Source organism: Rattus norvegicus, chromosome 15 (genome assembly GCF_036323735.1).
Source record: "Rattus norvegicus strain BN/NHsdMcwi chromosome 15, GRCr8, whole genome shotgun sequence".
In the NCBI taxonomy this organism is placed as follows: domain Eukaryota; kingdom Metazoa; phylum Chordata; class Mammalia; order Rodentia; family Muridae; genus Rattus; species Rattus norvegicus.
In genome coordinates, this window is record NC_086033.1 from 27,044,488 (window position 1) to 27,063,037 (window position 18,550).

The 18,550-nt window shown below is 46.9% G+C and overlaps 1 protein-coding gene across 2 annotated transcripts; it reads left to right on the forward strand.

The window, feature by feature from the left end:
* The first annotated feature begins 11,363 nt into the window (after nucleotides 1–11,363).
* On the forward strand, nucleotides 11,364–18,043 carry Mettl17 (methyltransferase like 17). Of its 2 annotated transcripts, NM_001427254.1 has the most exons (14): nucleotides 11,424–11,519; nucleotides 11,647–11,800; nucleotides 11,883–12,017; nucleotides 13,633–13,714; nucleotides 14,027–14,108; nucleotides 14,385–14,458; nucleotides 15,202–15,296; nucleotides 15,596–15,666; nucleotides 15,961–16,068; nucleotides 16,294–16,362; nucleotides 16,914–16,964; nucleotides 17,296–17,388; nucleotides 17,551–17,735; nucleotides 17,816–18,043. In NM_001427254.1, exons 1-14 carry the CDS (start codon nucleotides 11,442–11,444, stop codon nucleotides 17,922–17,924), a joined length of 1,386 nt encoding a protein of 461 aa, NP_001414183.1. In that variant the 5' UTR covers nucleotides 11,424–11,441; the 3' UTR covers nucleotides 17,925–18,043. The 2 variants fall into 2 exon arrangements, 1 of the variants encoding a protein (NP_001414183.1); XR_005493934.2 differs by lacking the exons at nucleotides 15,596–15,666; nucleotides 16,914–16,964; nucleotides 17,296–17,388; nucleotides 17,551–17,735; nucleotides 17,816–18,043 and having other exon boundaries at nucleotides 11,364–11,519; nucleotides 16,294–16,323.
* Nucleotides 18,044–18,550: the final 507 nt, after the last annotated feature.

The following is an 18,550-nucleotide window of genomic DNA, read 5'->3' on the forward strand; positions in this document are numbered from 1 at the left end:
ATCTCTGGGGCAGGGAAGTTTTACTCTCTGTTCTCGATCCTCTCTAGACCAATAGAAAGCTCAGGACAAAGTCTGATCCCCTCTTGCAAAAACATTGTAAACTCCAGTGTAATGGTATCAGAAACTCGGGACTTTGGGAAGTAAATTAGTCATGAAAGCAGAGCCTGCTAGCCCTTTCTACCAAGTGCAGGTAAAGCAAGTAGCTAGCTGTCTGCCGTGTCCGAGGGGCCCTCATCAAACCTAATCATGCTGGCATCAATTTCAGAATTTGGCAGTGTGTAACTATTACACATTACACGGTGAGGTTAGCATGAGTTTCTCTCTCTCTCTCTCTCTCTCTCTCTCTCTCTCTCTCTCTCTCTTTCTCTGTGTGTGTGTGTGTGTATAAGTATGTGTGTGTATGTATGTATGTATGTATGTATGTATGTATGTATGTGTGTGTATGTATGTATGTATGTATGTATGTATGTATGTGTATGCTGCTAGGACCTGAACCCAGAGTCTTGTCATCCTAGGCAAGCTCCCTCCAACAGAGCTATATCCAGCCCTCTTTTTTCTCCTTAACAATTTACAAATTGATCTATTCGTGACATAACCCATAGAAACCTTGCCATACAATGAAGGTTTTCTTAAGTCAAAATTTCGTATCTTCCTGCTTAAAAGGAGGCACATTGTGGCTTCTGTCCATATAACCAGACAGTGATTTGTCACTATTTTTAAACACGGGAGGAATGTGGCTTTTTTTATTTTTTTAAACACTTTTTTTCTGCCTGTCTATGTGTAGGACCTCCATGTGCACATATCACAGCACATTTGTGGAGGGCAGAAGACAATTTGTGAGAACTGGTTCTCTCCTTCCACCAAATGCCTTTATCTCTGGACGGTCACAAAGTCTAACGGCCCACTCATGAGTGGGAGCACCATTAAGTGACACGAAAGTTATTCGGATCCTAACACAGTGAAGTCTTGGCAGCTGACCTGGTAAGGCTGACAGTCTGAATTAAGGAACTGGAGGGCAAGGGGTACAGACAGTGTGACACCCTGGAGGGGGGTGACTCATGACCCAGTGGAACTGGGGAAGACTGGGTAACACATGCATGACTTCAGCACATGGCCCAAAGCAGTGTGGAGTTTAAAGCTGACCAATTATTTATTCATCTATTTGATATTTTCAGAACGTGTTTCCTATGCATAACTGAAACCACAAAAAGATGTAACTGTGGATAAGAGATAAGAAGGAGGTACTGTCCTCTGAAAATAGTAACATCCAGATTTCCTTATGGCCAATAACACAAGCCCATATGGGTGTCGCCAACCTCCAGCTTCCACCACTCACACATGGGAAGGCACCGTGCTGGCATGTACACACACACACACACACACACACACACACACACACCACTGGTCCTACCAAAGACCATACTTAAGCATGTTTATAGACACGTGTGAAGGGCAGCAAACATACACCATGCATATACTTAAACTTGTTTATAGACACATGTGAAGGGCAGCAAACATACTGCCTTTAGAAAACACTGGATCCTAAAAACCAAAGGCCGGAGGATGTGGTCTGTGAACAAAGTTGCTTTCTTCTGTCAGACACTTGCAACATGTCAATTCTGCCACAGCAACATATGTCGGACTTCCTCTCCACGAGCAAACAATCCATCAGATCCATCAGATCCACTAGGAGCAGCCACTGACCGACCTCACTATCATCCTCCCAAAGACAGCATCAAATCCCACAGTGTGAGAGCTCAGTCCCCAAAATTACCTCAACTGACTTTCTGGCATGGTTGTGATTCCCAGTCACTTTGGCTATGCTTCTGTCAAATAACTGGAAGTGACAGAAAGCCTTCCTCGAGCAATGAATTTACTAAGTGGCTCACAGAACTCAGGGAAGCACATCCACTGGTTTGTTATAAAGAATACTGCAAAGATGGGGAGGTGCTTGGGGTGAGGCAGTCCTGCTGGCTTTCTCACAGAGATGTCATTCCATGGCCGTGACTGAAGCTCATGTAACAATGTATATGATTAGGCAAAAAGGTCATGATCTGATGATAAAAGCCTGAGGGGAGAAATCCACAGGGACCTGTCTGTCCACATTCCCAGCTACTCTCTACATCCCTTCCTCCTATCAGTGCAGCAGCGGCCATATCTCTCCTGAAGTAAATGGTCCTAACATAGCATATTATACAAGGTCATTCAGAAAATGGGTTATCTACCTACCTATTTATTTGATACAAGGTTTCTCTGTGTAGTCCTGGCTGTCCTGGAACTTACTCTGTAGACCAAGCTAGCCTCAAACTCAAGAAATCCAACTGCCACTGTCTCCTGAGACCTGGGACCAAAGGTGTGCACCCCCATACTGGGCCAGAAATGTTCTTTATGGCCATCTCTAAGATAGAAAATTCAAGGAATTTGAGATCTGATGCCCCATTTTAGGAAAGAGAAATTGTAGTGTGTATGAACTGCCTTGGAAAGAAAATTTTAAGCCACGGATAACAAAAAAATGCACGTGTGTCTAGGTGTCTGTGTGTCTGGATGTCTGTGTGTTTGTGTCTGGGTGTGAAAAACATTCGTTTCATTGTACACAATTAATTTACAGTATACGTGTAGTATTAAAAACATATAAAATGTCATGTATCTTTTTACTGTTTATACTTCCTTACTATATGCATGCACTATGTATGTATAAAATGGAAATAAAATCCCAACTGTTTTATACTCTCCCTCAAGCCTGTGAAGAGGGTCTGTGGTAACAGTAATCCCAAACCTGAAAAGCTTGTGAAATGAAATGTGATATTATCACGGTGAGCAGCACAGATCTGACCTTGCCCTCACCCCCACCCCGAGTCATACCTCAGAGCCTCGGCTCTTCCACACAGCACGGTTCTCTGCACCACTCCCTTCCTCTTCTCCTCTCCTCTCCTTTCTTAGGTCCGCTCCACTGAGGTGGCTGACGATCACGAAACAAAGGAGGAGTCTTTCAGATCTGCCTGTCTTCTGGAGAACAGGATAAATTTCCTGGAGCGGTAGGCAGATTGAGCCTGAGGCCTAGGGATTGCGGAAGGACAGACAGCCCTGTACTTGACCCCGCAGTATCGATGATGAGCACAAGTTTCTCATGGGTTATTCCCACTCAGAGAGCAAGGAAACAGATTACAGCAAATGCTGGTGAGCGTGTACCAGAGGGATCCTCTGTGTACTGTGGGTAGGAGTGCAAGCTCCTGCAGATGCTATGCGAGTCAATACTGAGGGCTCTCAGACAGCTGTCAAGGAGATCCCATGACACAGGCACTGAAAATGTGCCAACTTCTCCAGGACAACATCCACACCTACGGTGACAGGGCTAGAACCCTGCCAAGAAAACCATGCATTGGTTACCCCGAGTTCTTTAGAGTAACCATTGTTCGTGGAAGGATTCGAAGATCTGGTAGGTGTGGTGTGCATGTCCTTTTCTCTCTTGTACTTGAAGGTGTTCGGGTGGGCTTGCAGACCCTGGAGACCCTTCTCCTACTCCTGATCGCAGCACTGGTTGAAACTGTCCCAGATCCTGCATGCCAGTAGGCATGACAGTTAGTCAATTAAGAACCTCCCACAAAAGAGTTGCTCCCCAATCCCCCCACTCTCCCAATGCCTACAACCCACCATCACTAATGACCAATGCAACAAGTTTCTACTGTCACCATCATTATATTGTCCCTAAGTCATGTTCCCCCACCTCCAACCCCCACCCTGATCCCTGCCCATAAATGACCTGGTCTGCCGCTGTCTCCATCACTGCTCAGCGGTGGCCATTTTGTGCCTGCCCCCAATAAACCTCTTGCTTGAAGTCTGCTGTGGACTGTGATTTTTGTGGTATCCAAGATACTCTCTCACTGCAAAACCCTCTCAGTGACCATGTCTGCACAAGGTTAGGGCTGAAGAAACACATGATCCAGCAGCAGAAGAAAGAGGAAGGTTGCTGTGCAAACCGTATTTTCTGTGAAAGTTGTGAAGTAAGGATTAGTCCCTGTCTCAGAGACACAGTGTCTCCTGCCAGTGGGATGCCTCAGTAGGTAAAGGGGCTTGCTATCTAGACTAATGATCTGAGTTTGGTCTCCAGGATATACATAGGGGAAGAAAAGAATCAACTCCCATGTGTGTTCTGACATCCACACATGTGCTTGTGTATAGAGCGCTCTCTCTCTCTCTCTCTCTCTCTCTCTCTCTCTCTCTCACACACACACACACACACACACACACACACACACAGATACACAATGAATGGATGTTTAAAAGATGTTTTAGGGGTTTGGGGATTTGGTTCAGTGGTAGAGCGCTTGCCTAGCAAGCGCAAGGCCCTGGGTTTGGTCCTCAGCTCCAAAAAAGATGTTTTAAAGGAAAGAAAAATACCTTATACAAAATGGCTCTGCTAGAACTCCTCCCTCCCCAACCCCTTTCCAACTCTCTCTTCTCCATCTCAGAAAATGGCTTAGTCCCCACTCCTCCTTCGCTTCTTCTGTGCACCCTCTTTGCTTCCGTGCCTCTATTCCACAGCATGGAATAGTTTTGTAAAAAGCAGTTCACACGTTTCTTTATGATTTATTTACTTTTACTTTATGTCAATGTTCTTCCTGCTTGTGTGCATGAAAGTGTCAGATCCGAGGGAACTGAGGCGTTACAGACGGTTGTGAGCTTTCACGTGGATGCTGGGAATTGAAGTCCGGTCTTCTGGAGAAGCAGCCCAGTGTTCATAACTGAGCTATGTCTGCAATCCTGGCCCAGAATATTCTTAGACACATTTCTTTAAAAAAAAAAGACAGAAAGAAAGAAAGAAAGAAAGAAAGAAAGAAAGAAAGAAAGAAAGAGTGTGTGTGCATGTAACTGTAGGTGCTCACAGAGGCCAGAAGAGGGCATGGGATCCCTTGGAGTCACAGTTAGGGTTATTTCAAGTTGCCCATTGTGGGCTCTGGGAACTGAATTGCAGTCCTGTAAAAGAGCAAGTACTCTTAACTCTCTTAACGGCTGAGCCATCTCTGCGGCCTCTCCTAATCATGGTTCTTGCTTCCAGATCTGTTCAGAAAACTAGAGTGGATGGGGCTGCCCCCTAAGAAAAGGGCCACATCCTTGTAAAGAGAAGACAAGAGACTCCCCCATCCCAAAGGATACTTGATGCCCACCTGAATCACTCAACAAATACCAAATGTGCATTTGCAATTTGCTTGGGGGATTAGAAAGTTTTTTCTTTTAGGGTGGGGTTTGAATCGGGTTCTGTGGGGGAGATAATGGTGTTTCCCAGGCAGGGAATTCAGAATGCCAACAAGTCCAGGATGGAACACAGAAATGGCTGCAGCCCTCCTAGACTTGTAGAGGACCGTTAGGCCCAGGGATGTTGCCGTGCTAAGAAGTCTTTCTGAAGAAGAGTAGCCTTGCTGTGCATTGTGTAAGCCTGAATGTGCTTGCCTGATTATTGGGGCTCCTTGCTGAAATGGGAATGCTTAGCTCTGTTATGGAAGGACCTGTTACGATAAAACGAGCCTCGTGTTGAACTTTGTACCTCTGTGCTCGCTTGCCTTGAATGTCCTGGTTTCCTGAGTCAAGCATCAATCAGGGTAGATGATTTGGCTGGCCACTTATACTTTTAAATCGGATCTCCCCCACATCCTTGTAAATTAAGGGAAGTATTTCCCAATCCCATCATATAAGGAGGTAACAGAGCCTCGGGATGTTTCAATGGCTTACCCATGGGCAGACAATGGTGAGCCTCTCAGATCTCCCACGAAATAAAGTGTGCTGGCATGTGCATTCAAAACGTACTTCATTCTGCTCAGCCTACTGTGACACAGCCTGCAATCCCAGCTACTCTAGAGCCCAAGGCAAGGGGAGCACAGGTTCAAGGCCTGCCTTTCACAAACTTAGCAAGATTCTGTCTCAAAATCAAAAAAGATAAAAAAATAAAAATTGCAGAGTTGGGGTTGGGGATTTAGCTCAGTGGTAGAGCGCTTGCCTAGCAAGCGCAAGGCCCTGGGTTCGGTCCCCAGCTCCGAAAAAAAAGAACTAAAAAAAAAAAAAAAAAAATTGCAGAGTTGTGACTCTGTGGTAGAGTACTTCTCAAGCAAAGGACAGGGAGGGAGAAAAAACGGAAGTCGAGGAGAGGGAAAGGAGAAAAAACAAGAGACAAAGGGAAAGAGAAAAGGAATGAGGAGGGAGAGAGAGATGGCCTAACTCTATTTTCTAACTGCTCTCTCAGCCCCTTATCCAGCCCTGCCTCCTTCCTGCCCACTGTTCTCCTCAGGACCACAGCTCCATGGGACCCCACAGATGCCTCCAGTGAGAATTCCTCACACTCAGTATTAATGTCCTGCCCCCTTCTTTACCCTCTCAAGGCTGAGGATCGCACACGTGAAGAGCCAGGGATTCTGTATGTGGAGAGGCATTACGCCTGCGTCCTCCTGAGATGTATGTAATAGTTCCCAGCAGTGACGAGATGAGGAGCAGCCCAGGGTGAGGCTGCCTACTGATTTGTTATCTTTCAGGGAGATGAAACTGAATCCAGTGGTTGTGTGAGTTCTCCCGTGGTGTGTGGGAGATAGCAGTGCTGAAACCTAGCAATCCAGGGGTGAGTCAGACACACATGCCTGTCACGTGAGGGAAATAAGTAACCCTGGCACTGAGGTTCTCTATAGAACTGTCTCTGCTCCCTAATCCTGGCTTTCCTCATGGGTCATAGGGGAAAATGCCTCATTTACTGTTTGTTTTCTGTTGCTAATAACGCAATACCACAGACTAGGTAGATTTAATTTAACTCACAGTTTGGGGGGCTCCAAAGCTGAGGGACCATATCTGGTGGTAGCCATCTTGCTAGCAGACTCCTGAGGCAGAGGAAGGTGGATCTCTAAATTCAAGGGCAGACTGTTTTACAGAGTGAGTTCAAGGACAACCAGGGCTACACAGAGAAACCCTGTCTCAAAATAAAATAAAATAAAATAAAGCAAGCCATCAGGATTCAATCATGACATCATCTAATCCTTATCACTTTGCAGGTCTTTGTGCACCAGCGCCAATCACTCTCCCTGGCCAGTCTGTTAGCGCTATTTAGCTCTTTGAGATGGCCTACTCATCCCTGCCTGGCCTCCTTTTTCTAGGATTCAGAGTTTCTTTTATAATTAAGAAAGGTCCCAACCTGATCCGACAAAAGGTCAAAAGGGGTTATTATTTTCCCCATCTCAAAAATTAATGCAAAAACTCATGTGATCTGTAAGTATCCATGCTGGTCCGTAAGTATCGCAGCTATGCACTTCTTTTCTAGAAGAAATGAGGATGGTTCATGGAAAAAGGCTGTCTCGGTCCTTAAAGCAGATGTCTTCCTCGTCTTCCGGCCTCTTGCCACATGGCAGAGTGGTGGCAGTGCTATTGTGAGCTCTCCCACCTCCAAGATCCCTGTTTGATGTCCATGTGGCTCTTCTCTCTAAGCAAGCACTATTTTATTTTATTATTTTATTGTATATTTCATTTTATTTTGAGACAGGGTTTCTCTGTGTAGCCCTGGCTGTCCTGGGACTTACTCTGTAGACCAGGCTGGCCTTGAACTCAGAAGTCTGCCTGCCTCTGCCTCCAGAGTGCTGGTTTTAACAGCGTACACCACCACCATCTGACCAGCAAGCACTTTTTTTAAACATACTCCTCTTCACCTGGAAGCCTTGTGACAATAGGACAACTGTAACGTTCTTCAGTTTTTCAATTTTCAGAGGACATTTAAATATAAAAACAAACTCTATGTCCTCCTTTGGTGTGGCAGAACTGCCCTTCCTTCTCCAAAACTTTTTAAAAACCCTTTATAAAAATAATTCTGTTGGATTTGTAATTCTCAAATTATCAGTCATGTCCACAGTCCTTCTGAAAGCCACTCCTGCCCCATCAGGGGCCTTGTCAGATAGAAAGGCCGTGGACGAACTTCTGTCTCAGGCTTTGGGCTCCAGACGCCTGCCAGTCTTTCTTATTGGAGCAGCCATCTCTGTTTCAGGGTCTCAGAGAGAGCAGAGGTCCTTTGTGGTACCAAGGGGCAATGGAATGCAACTCCTATCTGCCAGTCTACCACAGGGAAGGATGTAGACCGGACAGAATTGGAACCAGTGGATCAAAGGAGCATGGGCACCCCTTTGGCTCTGGTTATAACCCAAACAGCTCCATGAGAAGCTCACCCCTGCTCACAGTGCAGGGCAATGTTCCTGCACCCTCGTGTTTAGCTGCATTGCCTCACCAGTCAGGCTGAGCAGTTTCCCATACTCTTTTCTGTATGCTTGGTCTTAACAACACAGTAATTATTTCCCAACAACTTTCGAGGGCTAAAACCAAATTTCCTTTTCTTTTTTTTTTTTAAGATTTGTTTTATTTTAATTATATGAGAGGAGGCAATGTGCCCATATGAGTTCAGATGCCCGGAGAGGTGAGAGACATTGGACCCCTGGGCACGGAGTTACAAGCGGTGGTAAGCTGTCTTATGTGAGTGCTCAGAACTGAATACCAGTCTTTTGCTTTAAGCAAAACATCTCCCGTTCAAACCTGTAGCTACAGGAAGAGCTTCCCCCCAACCTTGGTAGAGCCCTGTCAGAGTTCTGCAGAACAGCACTGTCTTAGCCCAGCTTTCCGCTGCTGTGATGAAAGCCATAACCAATGAAACTTGGGGAGGAGATGGTTTATTTTACCTCGAAGATGGCAGCCCATCCCAGAGGGAAGTCAAGGCAGGAACCCGAATGTGGGAAGTGAAACAGAAGCCATAGACTACTTAAGCATAGAGTGCTTAAGGGTGACACCAACCACAGTGGTGTCATAAACCATTAGTTAAGAAATACTCGGGGTTGGGGATTTAGCTCAGTGGTAGAGCGCTTGCCTAGGAAGCGCAAGGCCCTGGGTTCGGTCCCCAGCTCTGGAAAAAAAAAAAAAAAGAACCAAAAAAAAAGAAATACTCCCCCAGCCTTGGCACTCTATTATAGGGACATTTTTTTTCAGCCAAGGTTCCCTCTTCTAAAATGATCCTAGCTTGGGTCAAGCTCTGTCAAGTCAAAAACAAAATAAACAAACAAAAAACCAAAAAACCAAAAAACAAAAAAAAAAAAAAACACCCTAGCATAAGCAGTAAGCACATAATCTATATAGCACCTAGGTAGCCAAGCTCTCCCCAGCAGGCTCCATTTTCTTGATATGAAATCTTAGTCATTAAATTGCCTTTAGGGCTAGAGAGAGAGACACGGCTCAGTCCTTCAAGGCTAGGTTGACAACCAAACTTAAAGTGCCAGTAATTCCAGCACTTGGAGGAACTCGGGAGGCGGAAGCTTTCAGATCTCTGTGAGTTACTTGATATCGCCTACTAGGTCATTAGCAGGAAAAAGGAAGGCACATGTCTATTATCAGTTTGACAGGGAAAAGAGGAATGTCCTTCACAGACACCAGCAAGTCTCTGACCTCATCCCATTCCCCAGTGCTCAGTCTCACTTGGCCCCCAAACTGCTGCTCTTTCTTGTCTGGTTTTTTTTTTTTAATGATATGGATGAAGAATATCAACTTAAATATATAGTCATGTCTCTTCGAATCCCAAGAGTACATATAAAAATAGCAACATAGGTTCATTGAAGGTTTACTTTGACCCAGACATCATCATATTGGATCATTACGACAATACTTTAAAGGCATCCACTGTCACTGCTCTAGAATCTCACTACCAAATGCCAGACCCCAGAAGGTTCTCCATATCCTATGTTCTGACACCTGCCTACGACTACAACGACAAAACCAACCCAATCCATCTTCTATCAGGGTAGACCTGTAAGTGGCAGTGATATCTTACTGTTTCAGCACAAGCCAGTAATTTTTTTTTTCTTTGTTTTTGAAGCTGGGGACCGAACCCAGGGCCTTGCACTTGCTACGGAAGTGCTCTACCACTGAGCTAAATCCCCAACCCCACAAGCCAGTAATTTAACATGAAACAAAAAGTAAAGTATAAAAACTGCAAAACATAGGCTGGGCATTGGTGGCATAGGCCTTTAAACTCAGCACTTGGGTGGCAGAGGTTGGTGGGTCTCTGTAGTTCTAGGCCGGCCTGGTGTAGGCTGGGGTGCGGCAGGGGAAAGGATAGGGATGAGGGGGTAGGGGGCGGGGGGGGGGGTGAGGGGGACTTGCAAAAGACTGCAGTAGGTAGCACATTTTCCACAGCTGTCATGCACACTCCAGCTAGTCTCCAGAGACTCGTTTGATAAAATCAAACCTCTACTACCCACATGCAAACCAGTCATCTAAGTATCCAGCTCATACAGTTGCCCATATGTGGTCCTGTAATTATTCCATTTGGACTGAAGACTGTAGATTACTCTTTGTCCTGTCAGCAGACTTCTGCCCCCAGGAGGCTAAGTACGAAACCACAGCTAGGTAAACCACTGCTGCCAGGACCCGAGGATTTACAAAAAGGCATTTTTTTTTAATGCCATCAGTTAACCCTTCGGAACATTTAGCATTAAATTCTCCATTTGTATTTCAAGGACCAACACTACCCAATTTGGTGCATTGTTTAAAGGTTTAACTCGGATTTTCAATTCCCTAGCTGTCACCTAATATGTTCATGAACTTGGGTAAATTAACCACGGGAAAAATTAATAAAGTCGGCAACAGAGGTTTGTGGAGACAGGATTGTGGGAATTCGGTGTACTATGCGGAAGCTCTTAACGGAAAACCTGGAGCAATTTCGCAGACGACAGCTAACAAGTGTAAAAAAAAAGTTTTATATTTATTAAACTGCAAGCTATAATAATTACTAGCTCTCATTACCGTTGGTCTGACTTTTGTTATTGGTATTGTCCGGTTTCATAAAGGGAAACTAGCCAAGGCTCAGAATTCTACAGCACCAAGCGAAAACAAAGAAAGTCAACAACACTTTGCTTTTCACCTGCCTACCCTACGCTCAGCTTCACTCTTGCCCCCGCCCTACGTCGGCCACTGCTCCGCTGGTCCCCACCCCCGCCCAGCCCAGACCCCCCCAACCCAGCCCAGCCCCCCCGCCCAGCCCAGCTTAGCCCACACACCCCTGGCCCAGCCCTACCCCCGCTCTCCCAACCCTCACACCCTGCCACCACCACCACCCCCCAGCCCTCTACCCCATCTCCACCCCCAGTGAGACTGCTCCCTCCCCAACCCCTCACAAAACACGCTCCAGCCCTAGTCCGGTTGGCCCGGCTCCAAGATACGCGCAGCACTGAGGTCACGCCCCTTCTGGAGACTAAGCCCCTCCCACATACAGCTTCCGTCGCAGAGAGGTACATAGAGGTTGCTTATTGGCTGCTAGCAAAAACTCTCCTCTTTTCATTAGTAGATACCGTCCGGGTCGAAGTTCCACGGAAGATGCTCTTAGCAGCTTGGGCTGAGGGTCACAGGCACGTGGACTTCCGTTTCCGGTGTGTCCTGCAGCCATGGCCACCGCCAGGGCATCGAGATTTCTGCTGCTGTTCTGCAGATCGTGCCGCAGCCTTCGAGGACCCCAGTCCCGAGTAAGTGCATCTTCCTCTGCTGGCGGAGAACTGGGTTTCCAGAGACATCTCTCGGAGGAGCAGCGACCTCGGCGATGCCTCGGACAGCAAGCACCTGCAACTTTTCTGTTTCTTTCGCTGTCTGCAGGCATTCGCTGCCCTTGTGCCCGGTGTGTCCCAGGTAGACAACAGGTCCGATTTCCTGGGGAAGAAGCCCCATCGCAAGCATCCGGGCATCCTGCATCTTCCGCACGTACATCTGCCGCAAGCACTGACTGACGCCGCGCAGTTACTGCTTCTTGGTGAGAAACTGCGGGAAGGGGAAACCAGGAAAACAAAACGAGGTCAGCACGATGCGGTGACTCTTTCTATCTGTGACCGCAGAGAGACCCAAGCGCAGTGTAGAGAAGCAGGTGCAAGCACTCACCAACTATCTCTGGAGCCGACATTTACCAGTAGAGCCGGAGGAGTTGCAAAGACGGGCCGCCTATCTTGAGAAGAAATTTCTGGAAAAACAAGGTAGGGGCTTAAGGCTAAAAGTAAACCAGATAGAAATGTCAATGAGAAGTTAGGAATAAGGACTAATTTAAATCTCTCAGATGAATGCTGCCGTTTCTTATTTGATGCTGTAGTAACAGCCCTACTAAATGATGCCCTCCTAGAAGGCAGATAGAGCCACAGGTTGGGGAAAGAGATTCGGGAAAGGTCAGAAGTTTAGGTCTTTGGATTTTCTTGATTTTTTTTCCCCCACCTCTGCAAGTCAAATAGATTACCACTATATTTTGAGTCCGGCGACTAAAGGCCATATGGCTGTCCAGTAAGTGCGAAACCCACTTCAGGGATAGAAAATGATTACATTTCAGATTAATTTTTAAGACTATGAACTTCTTATTGCAAATTTGCCCTTTACTAACCCTGTACTCCCTGCACTCCTCACAGTACTTGGTTAAGGGTAGTGTCTTAGTGTTCTGGTTTTTTGTTTGTTTTAATATTTATTTATTATATATGAGTATACTGAAGCTGTCTTCAGACACACCAGAAGAGGGCACCAGATTCCATTACAGATGGTTGTGAGACACCATGTGGTGGCTGAGATTTGAACTCAGGACCTCTGGAAGAAGAGTCAGTGCTCTTAACCGCTGAGCCATCTCTCCAGCCCGTGTTCTGTTGTTGAAGAACCATCACGGCAACTCTTAGAAAAGAAAGCGTGGGGCTGGGGATTTAGCTCAGTGGTAGAGCTCTTACCTAGGAAGCGCAAGGCCCTGGGTTCGGTCCCCAGCCCCGGAAAAAAAAAAGAAAGCGTTTGACTGGGGCTGGCTTACAGTTTCAGAGGTTTAGTCCATTGTTGGTGTGACAGCACGCAGGCAGACGTGGTGCTGGAGAAGGAACTGAGAGTTCTACAGGATCTGTAGGTTTGCCCTTGCCATGGCCTTTTGAAACCTCAAAGCCCACCTCCTAATTCTTTCAAATAGTGCCACTCCCTAGTGACCGAGTATTCCAATCCACTAGCCAATGGGGACCAAATCGGGGCCATTCTCATTCAAACCACCACAGTAGGTGTTTGTAGTACTTTGCCCAGTGGTACAGATCTCCACACAGTCACGAGACTTGGATTTTCAAGCCTCTTTCTATAGTAATAATTGAAGATGTCTCACTCCTAAGTATAAGGGGCGGAAAAGTCCATAAAGGCGCCCTTATCGTAGCTTTTAAATTTTTACCACATGGGCAAGAGAGGTGATACAGAGTGGAAAAGCACTCGCCACCAAACCTGACGATGACCTTCTCTGCCAAGTGGGTGGACGTGAGAACCGAACCAGACCTCTACTCACACGATAAATGAATATAAAGAATGTTTTCATTTTTATCAGGCTTCTGCCTGCTGTGAAGCAAAACTCGGAAGGGTTAAGTTGGCTAAACTAGTATTTTAGCAGTCCGGATACTATTAGGTAGGTACTGCGTAGGCCAGATACTGTTGGATACACTCTGACGGTGGTGGCCCTCAGTCTTACCACGCTTCCCTGAAGTTTTGGCCTCTTTCTCAGACTTTGAGCATTTTCTTGGGGCAGGGAGGTGTGCACCACATGGGATCTGAGCGATTCTCAGAGGTCCTCACCTCCAGTCCTTTTCGCCCCAGACTCAACTCAGACAGAGGAAAAACTTCGTGAGGCGGTACTGCACGCCCTGCGCAAAACTACCTACCACTGGCAGGAACTCAGGTAAGGACTTACAGGAAGGGTACAAAGAAGACATGTTTTGAGCAGAACTGAAGAGCCCATCACCTCTCTGTTTGAGAAAACTGTCTGAAATCTTCTGTACTAGAAGGTGAAAGGACTGACCGGAAGAGTCCTTGACATGTACTTTGTTTCATAAACTTTAGAGGGTATCTGGGGCTGGGTTATTTCCTAGGGAGGATTGACAATCTGACATTATTATTATTGTTGTTGTTGTTGTTGTTGTTGTTGTTGTTGTTGTTGTTGTTATTATTATTATTATTATTATTATTATTATTATTATTATTATTATGGCAGCTACAATGAAGAACTGAGCCTGATCTATATGGCAGCAAGATTGGACGGTGGTTTTGCTGCAGTTTTCAGGGCATTCCATGAGGTAAAAAATCTCTCCGCATCCAACCTGACCCCCTTTATCATTGATTTTGTTTTCTGTAAATTAGTCTTCTGTGGTAGGAGTTCTTAGACACATTAATGGTTCTATTTATCCTTTGGAAAAAAAAAATCCTGCGGCCCAACAAAGGTTAGAATCACCCAGGTGTTTCCTAACCGAGAGTATGTTTTAGCGAATCTCACAAGTGCGTTCATCTCTCTCCTCTGTCACAGTTCCCTGATAGTCGCTAAAGCCCTGATTGCTATTCTGTGTCTCCTTCAGATCCAGGCTCGAATCCCAGAGTTCCAGCCACAGACGTTGATGGACTTCGGGTCTGGCACTGGTTCTGTTGCCTGGTAAATAACTTTGTTAACCCTTAGCCCTATCAGGTCTAACTCTAGAGCAGTAGTTCTCAACCTGTGGGTCGCAACCCCCTTTGGCAGTTTGACTACCCTTTCACGGGGGTTGCATAACAGATACCCTGCATATCGGATATTTCCACTGTGATTCATAACAGTAGCAAAATTACAGTTCTAAAGTAGCCACGAGAATAATGTTATGGTTCGGGGGCGGGGTGTCACCACAATGTGAGGAACTACATTAAAGAGTCGAAGCATCAGGAAGGCTGAGAACTCCTGCCCTATGAGTCAGATTTCATATTCCACCTCAGTGTCAGGAAACTGGGATACTACAAGAACAAAACAGTTGCACCTAAAACTGTCGCTGCCCTCAGATTAGAAGGCGGCATTTGGGTTAAGGTCAGAAGGAGCACAGGAAAAAGGTTCAGTACTTGAGTTAAAGGAGAAAGAAATTTAGCGGAAGGAATGGACTTTTTTTATATACCATCAGAATCTTTATGTCTACAGATCAGTTTTTGAATCATCGCCCTTCTATTTCAGAAGTTGTAAATCCCTTCAGGAAGTAAAGTCATACTGTTAGATAATCTGTTTTAATGTAAAGCCATGATTCCACAGAGGTTAGATGGTCAGATGATCTGTTGTAACGCCATGATTCCCGAGGGTAGGGTTGAGGACAAGCGGGACTCTTGGAGGAATGAGTCTGACATAAGAACTGGTGTTTTTCACCTTGCCCGCCTCAGGGCTGCTCATAGTACTTGGGGCCAGAGCCTGCGTGAATACGTCTGTGTGGACCGTTCAGCTGCCATGTTGGGTCTAGCTGAAAAGCTCCTTAAAGGTGAGCCAAGCTGTAACCCAGGACTTTCCAAAGCTAAGGGGGGAGAGGGAAGTGTTTCATTGGGACACTGAGAACACCGTTAATTAAGACAACCAGGTTTCCTTGCATTGCTATAGTGGAACAGTGCTAGAGTCCTTTGTGGGACCGCACCGCGGTTGGAAGGCGTCTGTAGATCGCCCGTTTTTAGTGATACTCCCTTCCAGCCCTGCACCTCTCGTCCCAGGCATGTCTCTTAATGGAGTCTGAACTTGTGGCTGTAAAGTCCGTGTTCACTCTTGGCTTCCGTCTTTCTTCCATAGGTGGTTCAGAATCAGGGAAGCCCTGTATCCCAGGTGTCTTTTTCAGACAGTTTCTACCTGTGTCACCCAAGGCAAGTAGCAAGTAGGCTGTTGTCAGATACACTGTGACAGACAGACAGCTATGGCCTCAGCCGCTAAACCCTTCTGTGTTAGAAGATAAAAGAAGCAATAGAAGACATTTAAAACTCACGTGCACAGCTGTAATCGCATCACTCGGGAGATGAGTCAGGAGGATTGCTGGGAGTTCAGGTCCAGCACGGTTACGTAATAAGACACCGGGGTCAGGAGGATTTAGAGGCCAGGACTTTGCTGTACTTTTGGATAGGGGGATATCAGGTCTGAGTGTCCCTCGTCTTGGTCCTCAGGTCCAGTTTGACGTAGTAGTATCAGCCTTCGCCCTCAGTGAACTACCCAGCAGGGCCGATCGCACTGAGGTACTTCAGAACTTGTGGCGTAAGACAAGCCATTTTCTGGTGAGTTGAAATCCCTCCGCCACATGTTTTTAAAGCGTCTTTGTGGTCCTGTGCCTTTTCCTCTCGTCATCATCTAGTGTCTTTCCCTTTATAGATGTGTGCGCTTCCTTAGGGTATCCGTCCCCCTTTCACACAGTGCCCCCTTCCCTCTGCCAGTGCCCCGACCGACTGACAGCTGTTTCATGGGATGCCGAGTGGCTGCTTATTTTCTGTCTTTTTAAACAGGTATTGGTGGAGAACGGAACAAAAGCTGGGCACCGACTTCTCATGGACGCCAGGAACCTGATCCTCGGGGTAAGGTCCCTTGTGTTCAGTCCTTACCTTTCTGACATAAGTTACTCTTACTCCCTGGCGAGCTGGCGACTGTCACCCACTTACACTGATGACTCAAGGATGAGACACACAAAGTCATGATTCAGCAAGTGGTTGGCAAATGAGGGTTTCTGGGTCAAATGCAGCCCAGAACCTGTTGCCTTAGGAGCTGTACATGTTCGTGAATGGGATAACTTTCACACAGCAGGCCGCAGCGCGGAGCACCTTAGAAACAGGTGTTGCTTGCTCTCTGGATGACTTAAAAACTACTTTGCTGACTCCTGACTGAAGGTGTTGGTGAACCTTGTCTCAGGGAATCAGTGTGAGCCAATATGGAATCCTAAATGTAGTTGTGCCAGAGTGAGAGTGTTTCGGCTGGAGGCTGCTGATGAAAGAGTAGGTCCGTGTGTCAGCTTACCTCAGTGAACACGGTTTGTCAATATTGGAATTACTGTGAGGCGGCTTCAGTTCGCCAGCCGCAGAGGGTGGACTGTGAAGACAGATCAGGGTTCAGCAGCACTTCTTGATTTCAGGACAAAGAGAAGTCGCCCCTGGACCTGCGACCTAGCTTTGTCTTTGCCCCAGTAAGTACTGCTTCCCCCTGTCCTGCTGCCCAGATCCAGGCTTCATTGTAGTCCGTGAAGAGCACTCTACACCCCCTCCAATGGTTCCCTCTGCCTTCCCAGCCCCTTGTCCCCCTTGCTCCCTCCCTCCTGACCCCTCTTGACTTTAAATGTATTTAATTTTACTTTTCGCTGGTGCATGAGGTGTATGGGGGTACATGTGAGCCATGTGGAGGTTAGACAGCTTTCAAGAATCTGCTCTTTCCTTCCTCTGGAATTTGAGGGGGTCAGATCCAGATGAGCCTTCTCCCCAGCCTGTTACATTACTGATGGATCTTACATGTGTTTGCAGTGTCCCCATGAACTTCCTTGTCCTCAGCTGAACGCCGCCAAGTCCCTGGCCTGTAGCTTCTCCCAGGCCTATCAGCCTATCCCCTTTCACTGGGTATGTATCCCTGGAGTGCTGTGCAGGTGAGATGGCCTAACCTAGGCGAACAGAATAACCTGGAGCTCTGTGTGACTTATAGTATGAGGGAGGACTTCAGGCATGCAGAGGGAAGGGAGCTATGGTTCATTCCCTCTGAACAGCTCCATATTCTTCTTGTAGAATAAGAAACCAAAGGAGGAAACGTTCTCCATGGTAATCCTTGCCAGGGGTTCTCCAAAGGAAGCTAACCGCTGGCCCCGAATCACGCAGCCTGTTCTTAAACGGCCTCGCCATGTGCATTGTCACCTCTGTTGTCCAGATGGGCACATGCAGCACGCTGTGGTCACAGCCCGTCGGCACGGCAGGTAGAGGAGATACGGCCATCTGAGTGAGTGTAGCAAGAGCCCGCAGCCCACTGAACACCTCTCTCTCTCTCACGCCGCAGGGATTTATATCGCTGTGCCCGCGTCAGCTCCTGGGGAGACCTTTTACCTGTGATCTCTCCATCCGAGTTTCCTCCTCCGTCCCCGGCTGAAGAGCCCCCTGAGAGTTGACAAGGATATTCCTCCGTCACACCTGCCAAGGGCAAAGCTACCTGGTCCAGGAAGACAGCTCTGGTACCCCTGTGCTTGTATTTGTTTGAAATTTTAATAATAAATGTTTTTAAAGAACAGAGGTGGATTTTATGACTGCTTAAAGATACGGGGTCGGTTGTCCTGGCCTGTCTGTAATGAAGAGAGTGCAATGTCAGTGTAGAGAGACCTCACTGCTTCAAAGAGACACTTCCTTGAAAGACATGGAGGATGGTGGGGAAAGACACACTGGCCCTGTGAGAGACTCAGCAGGGCTCACCCACTGGTCATGCGGGCCTCCTGAGAGGGAACTAGCAGTTAGCCGACTCCTTTACTGGTTTCTTTCCCTGGAGTTTGCCTCATATTTCCCTCAAGGTTAATCTAGTCAGACACTTCTGTTTGTTTGGTTTGTTTCCATTTCCTGTTTCCATGCTAGAACAACCCCAGTTCACAACAAGAAACGTTAAGCCCCAAAACAAGAGGCTACCTACCAGTGAGGCAAGGGTACCTCAAGTCTGCCCCTGCACAGCAAGCATAATTCCGAGCTATAAGGGAAGGCACGGAAGAGGGCTGGGGGCAAGCAGATAATATCACAGGCTTTGATAAAG

What these genes read in the sequence shown, in the direction of transcription:
- Mettl17 (NM_001427254.1), top strand. Translation starts at nt 11,442, where the DNA reads ATGGCCACCGCCAGGGCATCGAGATTTCTGCTGCTGTTCTGCAGATCG. An exon ending in GGCACTGGTTCTGTTGCCTG is followed by an intron (nt 14,459 to 15,201) that starts GTAAATAACTTT and finishes TGCCCGCCTCAG; the next exon opens with GGCTGCTCATAGTACTTGGG. An exon ending in CTAGCTTTGTCTTTGCCCCA is followed by an intron (nt 16,965 to 17,295) that starts GTAAGTACTGCT and finishes ATGTGTTTGCAG; the next exon opens with TGTCCCCATGAACTTCCTTG.